The 18252-nt window shown below is 48.5% G+C and overlaps 1 protein-coding gene across 2 annotated transcripts in view; it reads right to left on the bottom strand.

Annotated features, from left to right (window-relative positions):
• Positions 1-516: 516 nt before the first annotated feature.
• The window catches only part of mthfd2l (methylenetetrahydrofolate dehydrogenase (NADP+ dependent) 2 like), a 34564-nt gene continuing 16828 nt past the window's right edge, over positions 517-18252 (bottom strand). For both annotated transcript variants that reach the window (XM_055887833.1, XM_055887835.1), the window contains one exon: positions 517-1663. In XM_055887833.1, coding sequence (XP_055743808.1) covers positions 1548-1663 — 116 coding nt within the window. In that variant the 3' untranslated portion in view covers positions 517-1547. The remainder of the gene's footprint in view (positions 1664-18252) is intronic.

An 18252-nucleotide genomic window follows, 5' to 3' on the forward strand; every position in this document is an offset into this window, starting at 1 on the left:
GAGTCTGCTGTAACGTTTTTGTTAAGCCTTTATTACAGCAAAGACTAAAAACAGTGGCGTTCACTCGTGAATGTAATTTCAGGAAATTGAACGAATGAATTATTGAATTGATACAGTAGCCTATAGAAGTATTTAAATATAGGCCTAAGTAAGTTACGGTATTAAAGACTAAACAAGATGTGCTCAATGGTGGTTAAACAAGGCTGCTATACTCAGCCTAGTAATGACACTGACGTTACTTACGATCATAATAATAACAAGAAGAAGATCAAGGAAAAAGGAGCGTTATTATTATTATAAATATATAATTTCCCGACAATTTGGAACAGTGTAAACACTAAATAAATTATAAATAATATCAGAGGCTGTTCTAACTAACAAAATAGTGTAAAGATTTCATTACAGCAAAGATAAAAAATATTAAAAAATAAACTAATTTGTGAAATTGTTTACTTGACATGTCGTTGCATATGAGGCTTGGTGCTCACGGAATCAGTAACAAACACTCAAACAGGCAACAGAAGCAGGATCTGTTTTATTTCTGTAGATATATTGATGATTTATAAAGCCAGGCACATTTAATAGTTAGGCTATTGATTATAGACCTAATTAAGTTCGGGGTTTCCTCCCTCCTCACTTTTCTTAGAAAACTAAGGCAATGGCTGTTTTCTCAACTCTTCATTCTGCTGCTGCCTCTGCGCCATTGTTCTCAACACCAATATGCTGGTTAACTTTGCTATTATGCACATAGCAACATGGTCTAGGAAAAGGCGCGCAAATTCAACAGCGCACTGATGTGTTTCAGAAACGTGGACAGCGACCGCTATCCAAACACGGAGAATGCGTATTTGTTACAAAATAATAACATTTTTTATTGCTGTTGCACCATTGTCCATCTAATGTAATATAACCATATACAATTACAGCAGCCCAGGGCCTCCACAATGTATTAATCCACTCAGCTTGAATCAGACAGATGTCTTGTACACCGTGATATATAAATATATTTTTTTTGCTCCTGCTCCACTAAAGAAACTCAGAGAGTAACCCAGAGAGTAACCCAAAGAGTAACGCTGAGAGTAACAGAGAGTAACAGAGAGTCACGCTGCGATTATAAATACTCCATAGTGTGAGGGTGGGTCCAGTCAGAGTCACCAGGTTAGAGAGTTTTATTATTTGTTTTGTTCTTCCAGTTGAACCAGCCGTAATATTATTCAGTAACGTTAAACACTAAACGGCTTCGGTAGAAAGAAACACACATTTAAAAACTCTCAAATAAGAGCTTCAAAATAAATAACTTAAATAACTCGAATAAAAAAACAACAACACATGAAATAAAGCAACCAACACCCCATGATGTACGGAGTGTGTTAACGTGCTTGGTATGGCTCTGCTTGGAGTGTGCGTTTCAGTGTATGTGTGTGTTTCAGCATCTGTTTCATTGTGTGTGTGTTTTAGTGTGTGTGTGTTTTAGTGTGTGTGTGTGTGTGTGTGTGTGTGTGTGTGTGTGTGTGACGTGTGTGTGTGTGTGTGTGTGTGTGTGTGTTTCAGTGTGTCAGTGCGTATCTGGCAGCAGCAACAGTATTCTTCATCAGCATTGCGACCGTCATAGGCCCCACCCCTCCAGGAACTGGCGTGATAAACCCCGCCTTCTCCTTCACCCCTACAGAGACACAAAGCAAAAAACAACCTGTGTTATCCCCGCTGAACTAAAGCCGAACTGACTCACCCCCCTGTTCAGAGACACAAAGCAAAAAACAACCTGTGTTATCCCCGCTGAACTAAAGCCGAACTAACTCACCCCCCTGTTCAGAGACACAAAGCAAAAAACAACCTGTGTTATCCCCGCTGAACTAAAGCCGAACTAACTCACCCCCCTGTTCAGAGACACAGAGGGAAAACAAACCTGTGTTATCCCCGCTGAACTAAAGCCTAACTAACTCACCCCCCTGTTCAGAGACACAGAGGGAAAACAAACCTGTGTTATCCCCGCTGAACTAAAGCCTAACTAACTCACCCCCCTGTTCAGAGACACAGAGGGAAAACAAACCTGTGAGTTTGAACCTGGGTCATGCCATAATACCGTCTTAGCTCCTGAGCTAAATCCTCCTGACCTAAAGCCTCCTGAGCTAAAGCTTCCTGAGCTAAATCCTCCTGAGCTAAAGCCTCCTGAGCTAAAGCCTCCTGACCTAAAGCCTCCTGACCTAAAGCCTCCTGAGCTAAATCCTCCTGAGCTAAAGCCTCCTGAGCTAAAGCCTCCTGAGCTAAAGCCTCCTGAGCTAAAGCCTCCTGAGCTAAAGCCTCCTGAGCTAAATCCTCCTGACCTAAAGCCTCCTGAGCTAAAGCCTCCTGAGCTAAAGCCTCCTGAGCTAAAGCCATTTAACTTGGTGAGTTAAAGCATCTATCATTCAGGTCTCTGACAAGGTTACAGTTCATTCCAAAAGTATTCAGACCCCTTGACTTTTTCCACATTTTGTTACGTTACAGCCTTATTATTGTCCTCCTCCCAGAGCGCTAAGAACCTTGGCGTGATCCTGGACAACACCCTGTCGTTCTCCACCAACATCAAGGCGGTGGCCCGTTCCTGTAGGTTCATGCTCTACAACATCCGCAGAGTACGACCCTGCCTCACACAGGAAGCGGCGCAGGTCCTAATCCAGGCACTTGTCATCTCCCGTCTGGATTACTGCAACTCGCTGTTGGCTGGGCTCCCTGCCTGTGCCATTAAACCCCTACAACTCATCCAGAACGCCGCAGCCCGGCTGGTGTTCAACCTTCCCAAGTTCTCTCACGTCACCCCGCTCCTCCGCTCTCTCCACTGGCTTCCAGTTGAAGCTCGCATCCGCTACAAGACCATGGTGCTTGCCTACGGAGCTGTGAGGGGAACGGCACCTCAGTACCTTCAGGCTCTGATCAGGCCCTACACCCAAACAAGGGCACTGCGTTCATCCACCTCTGGCCTGCTCGCCTCCCTACCACTGAGGAAGTACAGTTCCCGCTCAGCCCAGTCAAAACTGTTCGCTGCTCTGGCACCCCAATGGTGGAACAAACTCCCTCACGATGCCAGGACAGCGGAGTCAATCACCACCTTCCGGAGACACCTGAAACCCCACCTCTTCAAGGAATACCTAGGATAAAGCAATCCTTCTGCCCCCCCCCCCTTAAAAGATCTAGATGCACTATTGTAAAGTGGCTGTTCCACTGGATGTCATAAGGTGAATGCACCAATTTGTAAGTCGCTCTGGATAAGAGCGTCTGCTAAATGACTTAAATGTAAATGTAAAATTATAAAATTGATTCAATTGTTTTTTTATATACACACAATAGCCCATAATGACAAAGCAAAAACATGCTTTTAGAAATTTGAACAATGTTAATGTTAGACATTAGGGTTAGCAGTGTGGTTAAGGTTAGATTTCAAATCAGATTTCATGACTTTGTGGCACTGCCAGCTAATGACCTCTCTGCAGAGCTGCCTCCAGAACAACATTCATGACAATAAACGCTAACCAGCTCTATTTTTTATTTATTTAACCTTTATTTAACTAGGCCAAGTCAGTTAAGAACAAATTCTTATTTACAATGATGGATTAGGAACAGTGGGTTAACTGCCTTGTTCAGGGGCAGAACGACAGATGTTTACCTTGTCAGCTCGGGGATTCGATCTAGCAACCTTCCGGTTACCGGCTCAATGCTCTAACTACTAGGCTACCTGCTGGTTACTAGTCCAACGCTCTAACCACTAGGCTACCTGCTGGTTACTAGTCCAATGCTCTAACCGCTAGGCTACCTGCTGGTTACTAGTCCAACGCTCTAACCACTAGGCTACCTGCTGGTTACTAGTCCAATGCTCTAACCACTAGGCTACCTACAGGTTACTGGCCTAATGCTCTAACCACTAGGCTACCTACTGGTTACTGGCCCAATGCTCTAACCACTAGGCTACCTGCTGGTTACTAGTCCAACGCTCTAACCACTAGGCTACCTGCTGGTTACTAGTCCAACGCTCTAACCGCTAGGCTACCTGCCTCCTCTAACCACTAGGCTACCTGCCTCCTCTAACCACTAGGCTACCTGCCTCCTCTAACCACTAGGCTACCTGCCTCCTCTAACCACTAGGCTACCTGCCTCCTCTAACCACTAGGCTACCTGCCTCCTCTAACCACTAGACTACCTGCTTCCTCTAACCACTAGACTACCTGCCTCCTCTACCCACTAGGCTACCTGCCTCCTCTAACCACTAGACTACCTGCCTCCTGTAACCACTAGGCTACCTGCCTCCTCTAACCACTAGGCTAACTGCCTCCTCTAACCACTAGGCTACCTGCCTCCTCTAACCACTAGGCTACCTGCCTCCTCTAACCACTAGGCTACCTGCCTCCTGTAACCACTAGGCTACCTGCCTCCTCTAACCACTAGACTACCTGCCTCCTCTAACCACTAGACTACCTGCCTCCTCTAACCACTAGGCTACCTGCCTCCTCTAACCACTAGACTACCTGCCTCTTCTAACCACTAGGCTACCTGCCTCCTCTAACCACTAGGCTACCTGCCTCCTCTAACCACTAGACTACCTGCATCCTCTAACCACTAGGCTACCTGCCTCCTCTAACCACTAGGCTACCTGCCTCCTCTAACCACTAGGCTACCTGCCTCCTCTAACCACTAGGCTACCTGCCTCCTCTAACCACTAGGCTACCTGCCTCCTCTAACCACTAGGCTACCTGCCTCCTCTAACCACTAGGCTACCTGCCTCCTCTAACCACTAGGCTACCTGCCTCCTCTAACAACTAGGCTACCTGCCTCCTCTAACCACTAGGCTACCTGCCTCCTCTAACCACTAGGCTACCTGCCTCCTCTAACCACTAGGCTACCTGCCTCTTCTAACCACTAGGCTACCTGGTTCCTCTAACCACTAGGCTACCTGCCTCCTCTAACCATTAGGCTACCTACTGGTTACTAGTCCAACACTCTAACAACTAGGCTACCTGCTGGTTACTAGTCCAACACTCTAACCACTAGGCTACCTGCTGGTTACTAGTCCAACACTCTAACCACTAGGCTACCTACTGGTTACTAGTCCAACACTCTAACCACTAGGCTACCTGCTGGTTACTAGTCCAACACTCTAACCACTAGGCTACCTGCTGGTTACTAGTCCAACACTCTAACCACTAGGCTACCTACTGGTTACTAGTCCAATGCTCTAACCACTAGGCTACCTGCTGGTTACTAGTCCAAGGCTCTAACCACTAGGCTACCTGCCTCCTCTAACCACTAGGCTACCTGCCTCCTCTAACCACTAGGCTACCTGCCTCCTCTAACCACTAGGCTACCTACTGGTTACTAGTACAACACTCTAACCACTAGGCTACCTGCTGGTTACTAGTCCAACACTCTAACCACTAGGCTACCTGCTGGTTACTAGTCCAACACTCTAACCACTAGGCTACCTACTGGTTACTAGTCCAATGCTCTAACCACTAGGCTACCTGCTGGTTACTAGTCCAATGCTCTAACCACTAGGCTACCTGCTGCCTTTAACCACTAGGCTACATGCTGCCTCTAACCACTAGGCTACCTGCTGCCTCTAACCACTAGGCTACCTGCTGCCTCTAACCACTAGGCTACCTGCTGGTACCTAGTCCAACACTCTAACCACTAGGCTACCTGCTGGTTACTAGTTCAACACTCTAACCACTAGGCTACCTACTGGTTACTAGTCCAATGCTCTAACCACTAGGCTACCTGCTGGTTACTAGTCCAATGCTCTAACCACTAGGCTACCTGCTGCCTTTAACCACTAGGCTACATGCTGCCTCTAACCACTAGGCTACCTGCTGCCTCTAACCACTAGGCTACCTGCTGGTTACTAGTCCAACGCTCTAACCACTAGGCTACCTGCTGGTTACTGGCCCAATGCTCTAACCACTAGGCTACCTGCTGGTTACTGGCACAATGTTCTAACCACTAGGCTACCTGCTGGTTACTAGTCCAACGCTCTAAACACTAGGCTACCTGCTGGTTACTGGCCCAACGCTCTAACCACTAGGCTACCTGCTGGTTACTAGTCCAACACTCTAACCACTAGGCTACCTGCTGGTTACTAGTCCAACACTCTAACCACTAGGCTACCTGCTGGTTACTAGTCCAACACTCTAACCACTAGACTACCTGCTGGTTACTGGCCTAACGCTCTAACCACTAGGCTACCTGCCTCCCCATTTTAACCACAATGCCACCTGCTGGTTACTACCCCAACACTCTAACCACTAGACTACCTGCTGGTTACTAGTCCAACAATCTAACCACTAGGCTACCTGCTGGTTACTAGTCCAACGCTCTAACCACTAAACTACCTGCTGGTTACTAGTCCAACACTCTAACCCCTAGACTACCTGCTGGTTACTAGTCCAACACTCTAACCACTAGGCTACCTGCTGGTTACTACGCTCTAACCACTAGGCTACCTGCTGGTTACTGGCCCAATGCTCTAACCACTAGGCTACCTGCTGGTTACTAGTCCAACACTCTAACCACTAGGCTACCTGCTGGTAGCTAGTCCAACGCTCTAACTACTAGGCTACCTGCTGGTTACTAGTCCAACACTCTAACCACTAGGCTACCTGCTGGTTACTAGTCCAACACTCTAACCACTAGGCTACCTGCTGGTTACTAGTCCAACGCTCTAACCACTAGGCTACCTACTGGTTACTACTCCAATACTCTAACCACTAGGCTACCTGCTGGTTACTAGTCCAACACTCTAACCACTAGACTACCTGCTGGTTACTAGTCCAACGCTCTAACCACTAGGCTACCTGCTGGTTACTAGTCCAACACTCTAACCACTAGGCTACCTGCTGGTTACTAGTCCAACACTCTAACCACTAGGCTACCTGCTGGTTACTAGTCCAACACTCTCACCACTAGACTACCTGCTGGTTACTGGCCTAACGCTCTAACCACTAGGCTACCTGCCTCCCCATTTTAACCACAATGCCACCTGCTGGTTACTACCCCAACACTCTAACCACTAAACTACCTGCTGGTTACTAGTCCAACACTCTAACCACTAGGCTACCTGCTGGTTACTAGTCCAACACTCTAACCACTAGGCTACCTGCTGGTTACTACGCTCTAACCACTAGGCTACCTGCTGGTTACTAGTCCAACACTCTAACCACTAGGCTATCTGCTGGTTACTAGTCCAACACTAACTACTAGGCTACCTGCTGGTAACTAGTCCAACGCTCTAACTACTAGGCTACCTGCTGGTTACTAGTCCAACACTCTAACCACTAGGCTACCTGCTGGTTACTAGTCCAACACTCTAACCACTAGGCGACCTGCTGGTTACTGGCCCAATACTCTAACCACTAGGCTACCTACTGGTTACTAGTCCAATACTCTAACCACTAGGCTACCTGCTGGTTACTAGTCCAACACTCTAACCAGTAGGCTACCTGCTGGTTACTAGTCCTACACTCTAACCTCTAGGCTACCTGCTGGTTACTAGTCCAACACTCTAACCACTAGGCTACCTGCTGGTTACTAGTCCAACACTCTAACCACTAGGCTACCTGCTGGTTACTAGTCCAACACTCTAACCACTAGGCTACCTGCTGGTTACTGGCCCAATACTCTAACCACTAGGCTACCTGCTGGTTACTAGTCCAACACTCTAACCACTAGGCTACCTGCTGGTTACTAGTCCAACGCTCTAACCACTAGGCTACCTACTGGTTACTACTCCAATACTCTAACCACTAGGCTACCTGCTGGTTACTAGTCCAACACTCTAACCACTAGGCTACCTACTGGTTACTAGTCCAACGCTCTAACCACTAGGCTACCTGCTGGTTACTAGTCCAACACTCTAACCACTAGGCTACCTTCTGGTTACTAGTCCAATACTCTAACCACTACGCTACCTACTGGTTACTAGTCCAGCGCTCTAACCACTAGGCTACCTACTGGTTACTAGTCCAACACTCTAACCACTAGGCTACATGCTGGTTACTAGTCCAACGCTCTAACCACTAGGCTACCTACTGGTTACTAGTCAAATACTCTAACCACTAGGCTACCTGCTGGTTACTGGCCCAATTACTCTAACCACTAGGCTACCTACTGGTTACTAGTCCAATACTCTAACCACTAGGCTACCTGCTGGTTACTAGTCCAACACTCTAACCACTAGGCTACCTGCTGGTTACTAGTCCAACACTCTAATCTCTAGGCTACCTGCTGGTTACTAGCCCAACACTCTAACCACTAGGCTACCTGCTGGTTACTAGTCCAACACTCTAACCACTAGGCTACCTGCTGGTTACTAGTCCAACACTCTAACCACTAGGCTACCTGCTGGTTACTAGTCCAACACTCTAACCACTAGGCTACCTGCTGGTTACTAGTCCAACACTCTAACCACTAGGCTACCTGCTGGTTACTAGTCCAACACTCTAACCACTAGGCTACCTGCTGGTTACTAGTCCAACACTCTAACCACTAGGCTACCCGCTGGTTACTGGCCCAATACTCTAACCACTAGGCTACCTGCTGGTTACTAGTCCAACACTCTAACCACTAGGCTACCTGCTGGTTACTAGTCCAACACTCTAACCACTAGGCTACCTGCTGGTTACTAGTCCAACACTCTAACCACTAGGCTACCTACTGGTTACTAGTCCAATGCTCTAACCACTAGGCTACCTGCTGGTTACTAGTCCAAGGCTCTAACCACTAGGCTACCTGCCTCCTCTAACCACTAGGCTACCTGCCTCCTCTAACCACTAGGCTACCTGCCTCCTCTAACCACTAGGCTACCTACTGGTTACTAGTACAACACTCTAACCACTAGGCTACCTGCTGGTTACTAGTCCAACCCTCTAACCACTAGGCTACCTGCTGGTTACTAGTCCAACACTCTAACCACTAGGCTACCTGCTGGTTACTAGTCCTACACTCTAACCTCTAGGCTACCTGCTGGTTACTAGTCCAACACTCTAACCACTAGGCTACCTGCTGGTTACTAGTCCAACACTCTAACCACTAGGCTACCTGCTGGTTACTAGTCCAACACTCTAACCACTAGGCTACCTGCTGGTTACTAGTCCAACACTCTAACCACTAGGCTACCTACTGGTTACTAGTCCAATGCTCTAACCACTAGGCTACCTGCTGGTTACTAGTCCAATGCTCTAACCACTAGGCTACCTGCTGCCTTTAACCACTAGGCTACATGCTGCCTCTAACCACTAGGCTACCTGCTGCCTCTAACCACTAGGCTACCTGCTGGTTACTAGTCCAACACTCTAACCACTAGGCTACCTGCTGGTTACTAGTTCAACACTCTAACCACTAGGCTACCTACTGGTTACTAGTCCAATGCTCTAACCACTAGGCTACCTGCTGGTTACTAGTCCAATGCTCTAACCACTAGGCTACCTGCTGCCTTTAACCACTAGGCTACATGCTGCCTCTAACCACTAGGCTACCTGCTGCCTCTAACCACTAGGCTACCTGCTGGTTACTAGTCCAACGCTCTAACCACTAGGCTACCTGCTGGTTACTGGCCCAATGCTCTAACCACTAGGCTACCTGCTGGTTACTGGCCCAATGCTCTAACCACTAGGCTACCTGCTGGTTACTGGCACAATGCTCTAACCACTAGGCTACCTGCTGGTTACTAGTCCAACGCTCTAACCACTAGGCTACCTGCTGGTTACTAGTCCAACACTCTAACCACTAGGCTACCTGCTGGTTACTAGTCCAACACTCTAACCACTAGGCTACCTGCTGGTTACTAGTCCAACACTCTAACCACTAGACTACCTGCTGGTTACTGGCCTAACGCTCTAACCACTAGGCTACCTGCCTCCCCATTTTAACCACAATGCCACCTGCTGGTTACTACCCCAACACTCTAACCACTAGACTACCTGCTGGTTACTAGTCCAACAATCTAACCACTAGGCTACCTGCTGGTTACTAGTCCAACGCTCTAACCACTAGACTACCTGCTGGTTACTAGTCCAACACTCTAACCCCTAGACTACCTGCTGGTTACTAGTCCAACAAACTAACCACTAGGCTACCTGCTGGTTACTACGCTCTAACCACTAGGCTACCTGCTGGTTACTGGCCCAATGCTCTAACCACTAGGCTACCTGCTGGTTACTAGTCCAACACTCTAACCACTAGGCTACCTGCTGGTAACTAGTCCAACGCTCTAACTACTAGGCTACCTGCTGGTTACTAGTCCAACACTCTAACCACTAGGCTACCTGCTGGTTACTAGTCCAACACTCTAACCACTAGGCTACCTACTGGTTACTAGTCCAATACTCTAACCACTACGCTACCTACTGGTTACTAGTCCAGCGCTCTAACCACTAGGCTACCTACTGGTTACTAGTCCAACACTCTAACCACTAGGCTACCTGCTGGTTACTGGCCCAATACTCTAACCACTAGGCTACCTACTGGTTACTAGTCCAATACTCTAACCATTAGGCTACCTGCTGGTTACTAGTCCAACACTCTAACCACTAGGCTACCTGCTGGTTACTAGTCCTACACTCTAACCTCTAGGCTACCTGCTGGTTACTAGTCCAACACTCTAACCACTAGGCTACCTGCTGGTTACTAGTCCAACACTCTAACCACTAGGCTACCTGCTGGTTACTAGTCCAACACTCTAACCACTAGGCTACCTGCTGGTTACTGGCCCAATACTCTAACCACTAGGCTACCTGCTGGTTACTAGTCCAACACTCTAACCACTAGGCTACCTGCTGGTTACTAGTCCAACGCTCTAACCACTAGGCTACCTACTGGTTACTACTCCAATACTCTAACCACTAGGCTACCTGCTGGTTACTAGTCCAACACTCTAACCACTAGGCTACCTACTGGTTACTAGTCCAACGCTCTAACCACTAGGCTACCTGCTGGTTACTAGTCCAACACTCTAACCACTAGGCTACCTTCTGGTTACTAGTCCAATACTCTAACCACTACGCTACCTACTGGTTACTAGTCCAGCGCTCTAACCACTAGGCTACCTACTGGTTACTAGTCCAACACTCTAACCACTAGGCTACCTGCTGGTTACTAGTCCAACGCTCTAACCAATAGGCTACCTACTGGTTACTAGTCCAATACTCTAACCACTAGGCTACCGCCTGCCTTCAACCACTAGGCTACATGCTGCCTCTAACCACTAGGCTACCTGCTGCCTCTAACCACTAGGCTACCTGCTGGTTACTAGTCCAACGCTCTAACCACTAGGCTACCTGCTGGTTACTGGCCCAATGCTCTAACCACTAGGCTACCTGCTGGTTACTGGCCCAATGCTCTAACCACTAGGCTACCTGCTGGTTACTGGCACAATGCTCTAACCACTAGGCTACCTGCTGGTTACTAGTCCAACGCTCTAACCACTAGGCTACCTGCTGGTTACTGGCCCAACGCTCTAACCACTAGGCTACCTGCTGGTTACTAGTCCAACACTCTAACCACTAGGCTACCTGCTGGTTACTAGTCCAACACTCTAACCACTAGGCTACCTGCTGGTTACTAGTCCAACACTCTAACCACTAGACTACCTGCTGGTTACTGGCCTAACGCTCTAACCACTAGGCTACCTGCCTCCCCATTTTAACCACAATGCCACCTGCTGGTTACTACCCCAACACTCTAACCACTAGACTACCTGCTGGTTACTAGTCCAACAATCTAACCACTAGGCTACCTGCTGGTTACTAGTCCAACGCTCTAACCACTAGACTACCTGCTGGTTACTAGTCCAACACTCTAACCCCTAGACTACCTGCTGGTTACTAGTCCAACACTCTAACCACTAGGCTACCTGCTGGTTACTACGCTCTAACCACTAGGCTACCTGCTGGTTACTGGCCCAATGCTCTAACCACTAGGCTACCTGCTGGTTACTAGTCCAACACTCTAACCACTAGGCTACCTGCTGGTAACTAGTCCAACGCTCTAACTACTAGGCTACCTGCTGGTTACTAGTCCAACACTCTAACCACTAGGCTACCTGCTGGTTACTAGTCCAACACTCTAACCACTAGGCTACCTGCTGGTTACTAGTCCAACACTCTAACCACTAGGCTACCTGCTGGTTACTAGTCCAACACTCTCACCACTAGACTACCTGCTGGTTACTGGCCTAACGCTCTAACCACTAGGCTACCTGCCTCCCCATTTTAACCACAATGCCACCTGCTGGTTACTACCCCAACACTCTAACCACTAGACTACCTGCTGGTTACTAGTCCAACACTCTAACCACTAGGCTACCTGCTGGTTACTAGTCCAACGCTCTAACCACTAGACTACCTGCTGGTTACCAGTCCAACACTCTAACCACTAGACTACCTGCTGGTTACTAGTCCAACACTCTAACCACTAGGCTACCTGCTGGTTACTACGCTCTAACCACTAGGCTACCTGCTGGTTACTAGTCCAACACTCTAACCACTAGGCTATCTGCTGGTTACTAGTCCAACACTAACTACTAGGCTACCTGCTGGTAACTAGTCCAACGCTCTAACTACTAGGCTACCTGCTGGTTACTAGTCCAACACTCTAACCACTAGGCTACCTGCTGGTTACTAGTCCAACGCTCTAACCACTAGGCTACCTGCTGGTTACTAGTCCAACGCTCTAACCACTAGGCTACCTACTGGTTACTACTCCAATACTCTAACCACTAGGCTACCTGCTGGTTACTAGTCCAACACTCTAACCACTAGACTACCTGCTGGTTACTAGTCCAACGCTCTAACCACTAGGCTACCTGCTGGTTACTAGTCCAACACTCTAACCACTAGGCTACCTACTGGTTACTAGTCCAATACTCTAACCACTACGCTACCTACTGGTTACTAGTCCAGCGCTCTAACCACTAGGCTACCTACTGGTTACTAGTCCAACACTCTAACCACTAGGCTACCTGCTGGTTACTGGCCCAATACTCTAACCACTAGGCTACCTACTGGTTACTAGTCCAATACTCTAACCACTAGGCTACCTGCTGGTTACTAGTCCAACACTCTAACCACTAGGCTACCTGCTGGTTACTAGTCCTACACTCTAACCTCTAGGCTACCTGCTGGTTACTAGTCCAACACTCTAACCACTAGGCTAGCTGCTGGTTACTAGTTCAACACTCTAACCACTAGGCTACCTACTGGTTACTAGTCCAATGCTCTAACCACTAGGCTACCTGCTGGTTACTAGTCCAATGCTCTAACCACTAGGCTACCTGCTGCCTTTAACCACTAGGCTACATGCTGCCTCTAACCACTAGGCTACCTGCTGCCTCTAACCACTAGGCTACCTGCTGGTTACTAGTCCAACACTCTAACCACTAGGCTACCTGCTGGTTACTAGTTCAACACTCTAACCACTAGGCTACCTACTGGTTACTAGTCCAATGCTCTAACCACTAGGCTACCTGCTGGTTACTAGTCCAATGCTCTAACCACTAGGCTACCTGCTGCCTTTAACCACTAGGCTACATGCTGCCTCTAACCACTAGGCTACCTGCTGCCTCTAACCACTAGGCTACCTGCTGGTTACTAGTCCAACGCTCTAACCACTAGGCTACCTGCTGGTTACTGGCCCAATGCTCTAACCACTAGGCTACCTGCTGGTTACTGGCCCAATGCTCTAACCACTAGGCTACCTGCTGGTTACTGGCACAATGCTCTAACCACTAGGCTACCTGCTGGTTACTAGTCCAACGCTCTAACCACTAGGCTACCTGCTGGTTACTAGTCCAACACTCTAACCACTAGGCTACCTGCTGGTTACTAGTCCAACACTCTAACCACTAGGCTACCTGCTGGTTACTAGTCCAACACTCTAACCACTAGACGACCTGCTGGTTACTGGCCTAACGCTCTAACCACTAGGCTACCTGCCTCCCCATTTTAACCACAATGCCACCTGCTGGTTACTACCCCAACACTCTAACCACTAGACTACCTGCTGGTTACTAGTCCAACAATCTAACCACTAGGCTACCTGCTGGTTACTAGTCCAACGCTCTAACCACTAGACTACCTGCTGGTTACTAGTCCAACACTCTAACCCCTAGACTACCTGCTGGTTACTAGTCCAACAAACTAACCACTAGGCTACCTGCTGGTTACTACGCTCTAACCACTAGGCTACCTGCTGGTTACTGGCCCAATGCTCTAACCACTAGGCTACCTGCTGGTTACTAGTCCAACACTCTAACCACTAGGCTACCTGCTGGTAACTAGTCCAACGCTCTAACTACTAGGCTACCTGCTGGTTACTAGTCCAACACTCTAACCACTAGGCTACCTGCTGGTTACTAGTCCAACACTCTAACCACTAGGCTACCTACTGGTTACTAGTCCAATACTCTAACCACTACGCTACCTACTGGTTACTAGTCCAGCGCTCTAACCACTAGGCTACCTACTGGTTACTAGTCCAACACTCTAACCACTAGGCTACCTGCTGGTTACTGGCCCAATACTCTAACCACTAGGCTACCTACTGGTTACTAGTCCAATACTCTAACCATTAGGCTACCTGCTGGTTACTAGTCCAACACTCTAACCACTAGGCTACCTGCTGGTTACTAGTCCTACACTCTAACCTCTAGGCTACCTGCTGGTTACTAGTCCAACACTCTAACCACTAGGCTACCTGCTGGTTACTAGTCCAACACTCTAACCACTAGGCTACCTGCTGGTTACTAGTCCAACACTCTAACCACTAGGCTACCTGCTGGTTACTGGCCCAATACTCTAACCACTAGGCTACCTGCTGGTTACTAGTCCAACACTCTAACCACTAGGCTACCTGCTGGTTACTAGTCCAACGCTCTAACCACTAGGCTACCTACTGGTTACTACTCCAATACTCTAACCACTAGGCTACCTGCTGGTTACTAGTCCAACACTCTAACCACTAGGCTACCTACTGGTTACTAGTCCAACGCTCTAACCACTAGGCTACCTTCTGGTTACTAGTCCAACACTCTAACCACTAGGCTACCTTCTGGTTACTAGTCCAATACTCTAACCACTACGCTACCTACTGGTTACTAGTCCAGCGCTCTAACCACTAGGCTACCTACTGGTTACTAGTCCAACACTCTAACCACTAGGCTACCTGCTGGTTACTAGTCCAACGCTCTAACCAATAGGCTACCTACTGGTTACTAGTCCAATACTCTAACCACTAGGCTACCGCCTGCCTTTCACCACTAGGCTACATGCTGCCTCTAACCACTAGGCTACCTGCTGCCTCTAACCACTAGGCTACCTGCTGGTTACTAGTCCAACGCTCTAACCACTAGGCTACCTGCTGGTTACTGGCCCAATGCTCTAACCACTAGGCTACCTGCTGGTTACTGGCCCAATGCTCTAACCACTAGGCTACCTGCTGGTTACTGGCACAATGCTCTAACCACTAGGCTACCTGCTGGTTACTAGTCCAACGCTCTAACCACTAGGCTACCTGCTGGTTACTGGCCCAACGCTCTAACCACTAGGCTACCTGCTGGTTACTAGTCCAACACTCTAACCACTAGACTACCTGCTGGTTACTGGCCTAACGCTCTAACCACTAGGCTACCTGCCTCCCCATTTTAACCACAATGCCACCTGCTGGTTACTACCCCAACACTCTAACCACTAGACTACCTGCTGGTTACTAGTCCAACAATCTAACCACTAGGCTACCTGCTGGTTACTAGTCCAACGCTCTAACCACTAGACTACCTGCTGGTTACTAGTCCAACACTCTAACCCCTAGACTACCTGCTGGTTACTAGTCCAACACTCTAACCACTAGGCTACCTGCTGGTTACTACGCTCTAACCACTAGGCTACCTGCTGGTTACTGGCCCAATGCTCTAACCACTAGGCTACCTGCTGGTTACTAGTCCAACACTCTAACCACTAGGCTACCTGCTGGTAACTAGTCCAACGCTCTAACTACTAGGCTACCTGCTGGTTACTAGTCCAACACTCTAACCACTAGGCTACCTGCTGGTTACTAGTCCAACACTCTAACCACTAGGCTACCTGCTGGTTACTAGTCCAACACTCTAACCACTAGGCTACCTGCTGGTTACTAGTCCAACACTCTCACCACTAGACTACCTGCTGGTTACTGGCCTAACGCTCTAACCACTAGGCTACCTGCCTCCCCATTTTAACCACAATGCCACCTGCTGGTTACTACCCCAACACTCTAACCACTAGACTACCTGCTGGTTACTAGTCCAACACTCTAACCACTAGGCTACCTGCTGGTTACTAGTCCAACGCTCTAACCACTAGACTACCTGCTGGTTACCAGTCCAACACTCTAACCACTAGACTACCTGCTGGTTACTAGTCCAACACTCTAACCACTAGGCTACCTGCTGGTTACTACGCTCTAACCACTAGGCTATCTGCTGGTTACTAGTCCAACACTAACTACTAGGCTACCTGCTGGTAACTAGTCCAACGCTCTAACTACTAGGCTACCTGCTGGTTACTAGTCCAACACTCTAACCACTAGGCTACCTGCTGGTTACTAGTCCAACGCTCTAACCACTAGGCTACCTGCTGGTTACTAGTCCAACACTCTAACCACTAGGCTACCTACTGGTTACTAGTCCAATACTCTAACCACTACGCTACCTACTGGTTACTAGTCCAGCGCTCTAACCACTAGGCTACCTACTGGTTACTAGTCCAACACTCTAACCACTAGGCTACCTGCTGGTTACTGGCCCAATACTCTAACCACTAGGCTACCTACTGGTTACTAGTCCAATACTCTAACCACTAGGCTACCTGCTGGTTACTAGTCCAACACTCTAACCACTAGGCTACCTGCTGGTTACTAGTCCTACACTCTAACCTCTAGGCTACCTGCTGGTTACTAGTCCAACACTCTAACCACTAGGCTACCTGCTGGTTACTAGTCCAACACTCTAACCACTAGGCTACCTGCTGGTTACTAGTCCAACACTCTAACCACTAGGCTACCTGCTGGTTACTGGCCCAATACTCTAACCACTAGGCTACCTGCTGGTTACTAGTCCAACACTCTAACCACTAGGCTACCTGCTGGTTACTAGTCCAACGCTCTAACCACTAGGCTACCTACTGGTTACTACTCCAATACTCTAACCACTAGGCTACCTGCTGGTTACTAGTCCAACACTCTAACCACTAGGCTACCTACTGGTTACTAGTCCAACGCTCTAACCACTAGGCTACCTGCTGGTTACTAGTCCAACACTCTAACCACTAGGCTACCTTCTGGTTACTAGTCCAATACTCTAACCACTACGCTACCTACTGGTTACTAGTCCAGCGCTCTAACCACTAGGCTACCTACTGGTTACTAGTCCAACACTCTAACCACTAGGCTACCTGCTGGTTACTAGTCCAACGCTCTAACCACTAGGCTACCTACTGGTTACTAGTCCAATACTCTAACCACTAGGCTACCTGCTGGTTACTAGTCCAACACTCTAACCACTAGGCTACCTGCTGGTTACTAGTCCAACACTCTAACCACTAGGCTACCTGCTGGTTACTAGTCCAACACTCTAACCACTAGGCTACCTGCTGGTTACTAGTCCAACACTCTAACCACTAGGCTACCCGCTGGTTACTGGCCCAATACTCTAACCACTAGGCTACCTGCTGGTTACTAGTCCAACACTCTAACCACTAGGCTACCTGCTGGTTACTAGTCCAACACTCTAACCAGTAGGCTACCTGCCTCCTCTAACCACTAGGCTACCTGCCTCCTCTAACCACTAGGCTACCTGCCTCCTCTAACCACTAGGCTACCTGCCTCCTCTAACCACTAGGCTACCTGCTGGTTACTAGTCCAACACTCTAACCAGTAGGCTACCTGCCTCCTCTAACCACTAGGCTACCTGCCTCCTCTAACCACTAGGCTACCTGCCTCCTCTAACCACTAGGCTACCTGCCTCCTCTAACCACTAGGCTACCTGCCTCCTCTAACCACTAGGCTACCTGCCTCCTCTAACCACTAGGCTGCCTGCCTCCTCTAACCACTAGGCTACCTGCCTCCTCTAACCACTAGGCTACCTGCCTCCTCTAACCACTAGGCTACCTGCCCCCTCTAACCACTAGGCTACTAGTCCAATACTCTAACCACTAGGCTACAAGTCCAATACTCTAACCACTAGGCTACTAGTCCAAT

Source organism: Salvelinus fontinalis, chromosome 28, assembly GCF_029448725.1.
Source record: "Salvelinus fontinalis isolate EN_2023a chromosome 28, ASM2944872v1, whole genome shotgun sequence".
NCBI classification, from domain to species: domain Eukaryota; kingdom Metazoa; phylum Chordata; class Actinopteri; order Salmoniformes; family Salmonidae; genus Salvelinus; species Salvelinus fontinalis.